Consider the following 9,275-nt stretch of genomic DNA (forward strand, 5'->3'; position numbering starts at 1 on the left):
TATATATATATATATATAAACATAATTTATTGATTTTAATTTTGTTATATATATATATAGAGAATATAATTAAGTGCAAACTGAATGCAATGTTTTCAGACACTTAATTGCAATCGAATTTACCGTTGAATGAAAATGTATTATAGTTTAAATTTATATTAAATGAAATTAGTTGAGCTTAAGAGTGCTTTTTTACCCAAGTACATCCTTATAATATAATCACTTCTATTGTCTTTGAAATATGGATTAACTGTCGGATGTACTGACAAGCATTTATGGTAAACTAAAATATACTGTAATGTCATTTCTATTGAAACTCGTATGTCATATATTTAAACATTGTATATTTGTAATGACACCTTTGTAATGATGAAGTTGCAATTTAGTACATTTAAAAAAGATTAACTTTAAATGTAACATCCAATAACGTTTAACATTATCATCAATTTTTTAAAATATACTTTTAAGATTTGAAGTAAACATTCAGTACAATTGAGTGTACTTTGGTTCACAAGCATAGTTTTTTTCAAAACATATTATTTTTTAGAAGGTGGTTATTGATATTGTTTTAATCCATGTGCATTTGATTATCTTCTTGTTGTAATAATCCTCTTGTATATTGTTATTGTTTTATAAACCTTGCTTGTGTAGCACTTTGGTCAGCATTTGCCTTTTTAAATGTGCTATATAAATAAACTAAACTAAGAGAAAACTTAGATTTTTCCCTCATTGACTCAGCATAGTTGGTCATCATTCTTTATCCCAGGAGGTCACTAAAATCTCTCCTTTGTCCACTCAGTAGGTCACTGTCCTGAAAACCTTTGCAAAACAAACCAATTCCACTTCCAGATTCAATAAACACAGTTATCCCAAAAAAGACAACATGGACAAATACATTTATTTCCTTTAAAAAAATTGAAATTTGGACAAAAATTGAGGGCATTTCCCTGATTAAAATTTTCCATGCAGCTGAATATACAATGAGACAGGAGGTGCGCTGTTTTTTTTCGTGTGTTTGTTTCTACTGTGACGATGATTCAACTGAGTGCTGCCAGTGGAAATGAACACCGGGTGGTGGTGGATGGCTGCTCAGAAAGTTACTACCATCTGTTCTGTGTAATTTCTATTCAAACAGCTGGGATTTGATCGAACTTGACTGGGTTTGTGCTTTTATTGTAAGAGTTGAGATATCTGTATGCAGCAAATAGCGAAGATCTATAACTCAGTGCAAAGTTTTGTGCATATTCATAGCAGAAGATATTCTGATGATAACAACACCTGAAAGAAACTAGAGGAAATAGAGGAAAATGAACAGTCTCTTAAAGGAGACATATTATGCCCCTTTTTACAAAATGTAATATAAGTCTCTGGTGTCCCCAGAATGTGTCTGTGAAGTTTCAGCTCAAAATACCCCACAGATCATTTATTATATCATTTTGAAAATGCCCATTTTGAGTGGAAGCAGAAATAAGCTGTTTTTCGGGCCTGTCTCTTTAAATGCATTTGACAGTGTTATTCCAGGAAAGTTTTAAAATGGTAAACACAGAGCTGCATTTTAAAAACTTTACTTTTAGAGATATATTCAAACCAGTTTTACAGCACTTAAGCTGATTAGTTCACCCAGCTGGCATTGTTTTCCTCTGGGTCACATGATCGCTCTCAACTCCATTTCAGATTCATTTCATAATCATAATAATATTGATTTTAAAACCTGGTCCGTGATAGACAACACAACAGGCTTTGTGATTTATTCAAATCAAATAATATTGTTTTTTTATTTTATTTTGTTGAATGCAATGAAGCTTCAGGTTCCTTGTGAAAAAGTACACTTTAGAGTAGGCCTATTTAAAAAAAAAAGTTTTGTTCAAACTGTCACCATGGCATTAGAGCTGGTATACCGTTATCACTTGCGAAATCAAAATGATGGCGCTGTGGGTGTAAACTTACAGATTAAGGGGCGGTAATATTATAATGAGATCCCTTTGCCACATCACCAAGGGAGCGAAATCAGACACGCTCATTTTTTTCAGATGCTTGCAGAAAAAGGCTTACCAAAACAAAATTACTGGGTTAATCTTTTTCACGTTTCCTTGGTTGGTAGATGCACCGGGGACCTGATTATAGCACTTAAAACCTGGAAAAGTCAGATTTTCATGATATGTCACCTTTAAATTATAAATCTTCTGTGTTGTTTACTAACGTTAAGTTTTAATGGGTGTAATAGTGATATCAAAGTATGTAGCATCCTGTATTAAATGACATATTAAATAGATGTAATTGAACATTGAATCAATTTAATGACTCCCTGCTTCAAATGGACACGATGAATAATTGAAAAGACATAATGCTTGCTATTGTCTTTATTTACCAAGAGGAGGTGTTATCATATAACAACCATACAGTCCTCTAACAGAATAGTTTTGCATGGTGACAGTAATGCTTTATTTAACATCTCAATATTTACTGGACAAATAGGCCTTCTTCTTTTGTCTCGCACACAGGGCCCTAGGATACAATATTTGTTTAAGCTACATATAAATTTCAAAATGTACATTCATCATTGATTGCAAACAATTCATCAACAAGAAACGAGTTGCACTATAAATAAAATTCAAAGGATTTCTAAGCGATAAGGACATTTTTAGGTCTTTTTTAGAATATTTTAACGGTCGAAATGATTCACAAATCATACAACTCTTGAATCGAACTCGTGCTCTCTGAACAATTAACACTTCCGGTCATGTCCGAGTCGTCCAAGAGTCGATACAAAGAGAAGCTGCAGATGGCGTTCTCTAAAAAGCTAAACAAAAGTAATCAAAAAAAGATTCACCCCCAAACTTCTGGAGGTCTACAATTTACTTAATTTTTACTCAATTTTAATTATTAGGCTACATAATTTTATCTATGGACACTCCTAATTTAAAAAAAGATCCGATTCAAGGGTACGATTTGGGAATCACTTGTTGATTCTGTGTGTTTCCACGGCGCCCGCAGGGGGTGCAAATAATCCTTTGAAACACTTTAAAGATTTGAATAAAGGCAATTTTCCTATCAAATGTAGGCTCTCCTGGCAGGCTATCACAATATTTCTGTGTGAAAATGAAAGGAAATATTTTCAGATGATGCTGTTAACGTCTTTATTGTGCTTATGATGAAGACATAGGCTAGGCCAGAGTTATCATATAACTAAAACCTTAAAAAACTTGCAATAAAAGTTGTTTCTTGCAATAAAAAGAAATATACAAACAACACTTATTTTATTTAATCTAGTTGCCAAGGCAGCATTTCTCATTTCCATTTGGTTTAACTTAAAATAACTAACACTATATATTAATATACACACACACACACACACACACACACACACACACACACACACATATATATATATATATAACAATGTCGTATTGACAACAAAATGACTAAAAGTAAAATCAAAAATGCAAAATAATAAAAACCATAATAGTGTCTCATTGATACTAAAATATAACATTGATGTAGTCTACTTACATTAATATAAGAAAAAATTGTTTAGTTTCATTAGAGGATCCACAAAAGAATTACAAAAGAAAAGAAATGTTTTGATGCTCAACATACAGTCCAAGTTCTCACTATAGAGAGCATAGAGAATAAATAAGCATTGTGATTAATTTCTCTCCACTTTATTTCAGTAACCATGAGTTTATTTCTAGCTGCTCTTTAAATACTGCAATATTAATTGCTGTGGGTTTGAGGACTGAGCCTGTTTTGTACACAAATAAAGAAAGTCTTAAAATGACCACACAGAGGTTAAAGCAGCCCAAAAGGGCTTTAAACAAAGTCCTAAAACAAAATCAAAGCCATTTAATCAAATACTTTTTTATTACAAGAAAGCAAAGGCTATTTCTGAATTTGCAGCAGTCACAAATAAAATGTTGAATAAACCAGACAAATGAAATCAACTTGATTTATATTACATTTTCTTTAATGTGCACAGCATTATGTGATTTTACAGTAAAAGCAAGGAAAAAGAATTTAATTTTTCATATAAAAATATGAATAAAAATACTATCTCATCTACAGGGGCAGACTGAGTGAAGAAAATGCATTTCAATAGATACTAAGACAGCAGGTAAACAAAGAGGTGACTGAATCGAAGCAGGTAGACAAAAGGTGAGAGAAGTGAGCTTAATGTCAGTACAAAATACTATATACCCCACTTAAGCAGCAGCCTCTGATGCTGGAAACGTACGTTTGCTGCCAGTATTTGCCAGTGTGTGTGTCTGTGTGTGTTTGTGTATGACAGTGAATAAACAGAAAAGCAGACAGGTTTGTTTATGGGACAAAACTTCAAACCAAATGATGTCACTTGTTTCTACAGAAACAACATTTTAAAAAATGCAAAAAAAAACAAGTTCTTCATCTTCAAAGACTGCAAATAAAGTATAAGCGTATGTTAAGGCTCTGGTAATGTGCTTAATAAAGTTCAATCATCACAACCTGCTGGAAGATCTCGCTAGGTTGGTGTCCTATAGTTGCTAGCTTCATCTGGAAGTTGTAAAGACATTCTCTGCCACTCAAAAAGCTGTTGCCATGATGGCTGGTTTGAAGCGTTACGTGTCAGAGCCAGGAACAGTCTCTTTGTTAGTATATGCTGAGCTGGCAAAGGGTTCAGTGAGGGCACTTCTTTTGCCCCGTGTTTGGGCCATCCACCATATTTAGTGGCAACATGCAGTGTGACGGGCAGTCTTGACATCAGCAGGGCCACGCCTACTCTTTTCTTCTTCTTTTTTTCCCCCCTGAGCCCTTTCCCAAAAACAAACAAAAAACTTTTGGATTCCATAAACCCCAGTGATGACACCAAAGGGTGATAGTACCCAAATGGATGGATGAACATAGCAAAACTATTAGAATCTACTATATAATGTTTACACATCACAATGGAACTATTTTGGCACGACTAAGTGGACATGTCAATGAATGAAAGGGGACAAAAAACAAACAAAACCCAAACAAAAAAAAAAGTTCACAGCCTTGTCCCAGCAGGCAAATCTTAAAGGTATGGTTCACGCAAAAATGATAACTCGGTCATCGTTTACTCAACCTCATATCTTTACAAAAGTTTGAAAACAATTTAACGTTAAAGGTGCAGTCACATTTACTGTTGTTCAGCAAAATTTCAAGTCTGAAATTCAGTTATTTCAATAGGTATATATGTGATTGATTGGGAATTTTGCAAAAGATTTCTCCCCAACAGAGATTTCACAACAAATTCAAGTTGGTCGCGCAGATTCGCTGCATTGATCAACATAAAACTGCTTGGGTTGAAAGTGAGCTCAGCTTCATATATCGCAACACTATTGACAATAAATAGTGCATGCTTTTTGCCAACGTGACCGCATCTTAAAAATTAAATTTGTATGTATTTTATACTTTTACATTTTTACTTTAAAATGTATATTATATTTTATAATTTATATTATAGTAATATATAATTTAATTATAGTGACCACTGTCAAGCTCCAAAAAGTACAAAAAACACACACACACAAAAAAAAAACACTATTAAAGTACCATAAAAGTGGTCAATATGACTCACCCCTCTATATTTCATATCACATGACTATGGTAGACTTGAAAAAAAAATTGCGCATAAGTCACATGGATCACTTTTATGGTGGTTTTTGAGCGACGAACATGGAACGACATGAGGGTAAGTAAATTACAGAATTTTCATTTTTGCATTAACTTCTCCTTTAAAAGTCAGGCTGAAACGGTATTCCTACGTTGATAAATGCTAACAAATTACAAAAAATGAGCATTTTTAACACACGTCCCCTATACCCCAAGGAATCCAAAGCTGAGAGGAGACAAAGCTCATGAACAGATCAGAGACAGAGAGGAGAGTCTTATCAAAGGGCCACCTAAATACAGTGCAACCGTCCATCTCTGTTCACTTTTTTTGCCCTCTTTTTTAGAGAGGTTACATTTGTTTTATCTTCCTGCATCGGACATTGGTTTCCATTCCCCTGCCACACACCAACCCACCCCACCCCAGCCCTCTGGCTCTTTTCCTTATCCCTGTCCCTACACCACCTTGGTGGTGGTGACCCGGACGCTGCTGAAGCACTTTCCGATGGCTTCGAACAGCGGGTCGCAGAAGGTGTGCACACAGATGGAGTAGACTCGACTGACACAGTGGATCTCGATTAGGTAGCTCTTCACGCAAGGCACCACCGCCCAGATGTGGATGAAGGAGAGGATGGCGAAGAAGATGCCCCATACCAGGGCGAGCGGGATGCCCACCAGGGCCGTCAGCAGCCTGTAGCACCAGTACTTGGTTACTGTGAAGGTGGTGAAGCTCGCCTTCCACACGCCGTCGAAGCTGTAGGTACCAGCAGGCTCAGCGATCACGTCCTCAAAGTCCACCTGGAGATGAAAGGGATTTCAGAATTTTATCATTTTGTAACGGAATTAAAACATTTTGTATTCTTATAATCGCAATTTAGACATAATTTCATTTTGCATTTTCCAATTAACCCATTAATGACTTTCTAAGACCTTTATATCATTAAAATGATCAATACTCTTTTCATAAAAACCTCAATCTACTGCATGTCTTCTGCCTCCTGGTGGATTATCCATGATATTCAGGTAAAAAGACTTAATAATATAAAAAAAAATATCTGCCTCTGTGTTGCAATATGGATGTTTTTGCTGGGAAATCTTTGCTTATTTAAGAATAACTTTCGAATTATTATTGATATTTCAAAATATATTAAATATTGAATATATGAATATATATATATATATATATATATATAAAGGAACAGCAGGTATGTTTGTAATTAAATTTTTTTTTTTTTTATAATTCTAATATATACGAGTAATTTTATAATAAATAATATTATAAATAATTATATAATATAAATGACTGCTTTTATATTATTACATAATTTTCTATATTATTATTAATAATATTATCTATCTATCTATCTATCTATCTATCTATCTATCTAAATACCTAAATACATACAATTAAATAAATAAATAAATAAAAAACATATAGATAAATCTATTTCAGTCATTACTGTAATGCAACTCATAATTTGTTATGCCAACCACAATTAAATTAAATAATTAAAATAATAAACAAAATAAAAATATTTCAATATAATTTTAAGATATATCAAAAATATACACATTTATATATTTATCTATAGTTTTATTATCCATCCATCCATTCTCCAGCCCACTTGTCCTATGAGGGGTCATGGGGATGCTGAAGCCCATTAATTTTATTATACATATATTTATATTTTATTTATATGTAAGTTTTTGTGATCAATAAATTATCATAAAAACTGGAGTATTTCTGCATGTTTTCATCCATATCAAGTGGACTGACATTAAGAAAAGCAGCATGACTCTTCCTCCTCCCCTTCAGCCATCTCCACATTCCTCACAGACAGCATCTTTACATTGTCCAGCAGCCTGCTCTGCTTCACTCAGACTGGTACCACCCGGTTCATGCCCAAGTCACCTTGCTCTAAACCTCAGGTATCAACCGCAGACTGGATCAGATAGTGCCTGACACCAAACAAACACTAACATTTAGAAAAGACATGTATATATAAATCTCATTTAATAAGCCCTGCAAAGCTTGGTTTAGATGTTCCTCGAGCTGGCAAACCTCACACCATCCTGGTTTAACAGTACACTTGCTTTTAAATGCAGATGTGTTTATTTCAGTTGAGACACCTTTGCTTATACAGGGTAAAAGCACACACAAACACAGTCCGTCCTTCACAGTCACATGTCAAAGTCAAGATTAAGCTAATATTTAACACCTCCTTTTTGAGCAAGCTATAGCCAACAAAATCTAGCTGAACTTCTTCTAATCGAAAGACAGCAGTGTTGTTTATGGTGATCTTTCAACTAATAGTCCCTGAAAATGATTTTTTTCCCTACTTAAAAGACCAGTTTAGACTTTTTATACTAGTTGAAACAGCATAGTCTTGTTGTTCACTAGGAAAAAATGCTGGTTAACCAGCACAATCTATCTAAAGGCTTGCTGGTTAAGTTAGTTAAGAAGCCTTATAGGAACACCAACATGTCTGGACGAGTGTTTTAGAGTAAATTGAAGTTCTTGTAAGAGTAAAATGATAAATTACTACTTGTTCAAGGGCTTGAAACCATCATGGCTCAAGTTGGCAAAGAAACGCCAAATTAGACAGTGTTATAAGCCTGTCCTCCCAGTTCATTTATCTACAGTATATCCCGATTGGCCGGACACATAGTTTCCATTACTTGAATATTACAACTATGACTTTCAACAAAGTTAAAATAAACAGTTCTTGAGCTGACTGCACAGTGTTGTCTGATAACACCTTCATTGTACTGACAGAAGCATCAACTTGCATTCTTCAAACCTCGGGGCTTGTGATTATATGACCAGTCCACACATAGTTAATAAATCACCAGTGTGCAGTGAACAGTTTATGGATGAGTAAAATGAGTGCACTTAAACATGAAAACAATGATCAATTTAGTCAAAATACCTATATAAATAAATATATCACTTTTCAAACTGACAAATAAGTATACATTTAAAATTGTTTATTTAAAATTGTCTAAAAAGGCAATAAAACAAAACAATAAATAAATAAAAACAAAAATGTAAATAAATATACCCCTTTTCATTTTCAAAAAATGAAATGAAAAACAATTAATGAAAATTAAAACAATTTAAATAAATAAATCATATTTAAAAATGCAACTATATGTAACAATACAATAAAAAATATATAAAATAGAATAAGATAAAATAAAAATGTAAGTATATAAATCACTTATCAACAAATAAATAGACATATTTAAAACAGTTTAATTAATTTTTAAAAATGGAGCTATATTTAAAAACAACACTTGTATATAAAATAAAATAAATATAAAAATAAAGTAAATAAATAAATAAATATTTTTTGACAAACAAATAGACATATTTAAAACAGTTTAAATAATATTTGAAAATGGAGCTATATTTAAAAACAAAATTTGTATATAAAATACAATAAAAAGATTAAGTAAAAAAAGAAATAAATAATGTTTCAAGCTGACAAACACATTTAAAACTGTTTATTTAAATGTTTAAAAATACTATTTAAAATAGCTATATAAAATTATATAAACTATATAAAATAGCTATTTTTAACAATAAATAAAATAAAGTAAGAAAAATGTAAATTAATAAATCATATTTTAAAATGCAACTATATTTAACAATAAAATGAATA

General features: G+C 32.6%; 1 protein-coding gene across 1 annotated transcript in view; it reads right to left on the minus strand.

Annotated features, from left to right (window-relative positions):
- Positions 1 to 5,490: 5,490 nt before the first annotated feature.
- LOC107679630 (caveolin-1-like) overlaps positions 5,491 to 9,275 on the minus strand; it is an 8,270-nt gene continuing 4,485 nt past the window's right edge. Inside the window, exon 3 of the mRNA XM_016475241.1 lies at positions 5,491 to 6,408. Within this exon, the coding sequence (XP_016330727.1) occupies positions 6,067 to 6,408 (342 nt within the window). The 3' untranslated portion in view covers positions 5,491 to 6,066. The remainder of the gene's footprint in view (positions 6,409 to 9,275) is intronic.

The sequence above is a fragment of the Sinocyclocheilus anshuiensis genome, unplaced genomic scaffold, assembly GCF_001515605.1.
Source record: "Sinocyclocheilus anshuiensis isolate Anshui unplaced genomic scaffold, SAMN03320099.WGS_v1.1 scaffold288, whole genome shotgun sequence".
NCBI classification, from domain to species: Eukaryota; Metazoa; Chordata; class Actinopteri; order Cypriniformes; family Cyprinidae; genus Sinocyclocheilus; species Sinocyclocheilus anshuiensis.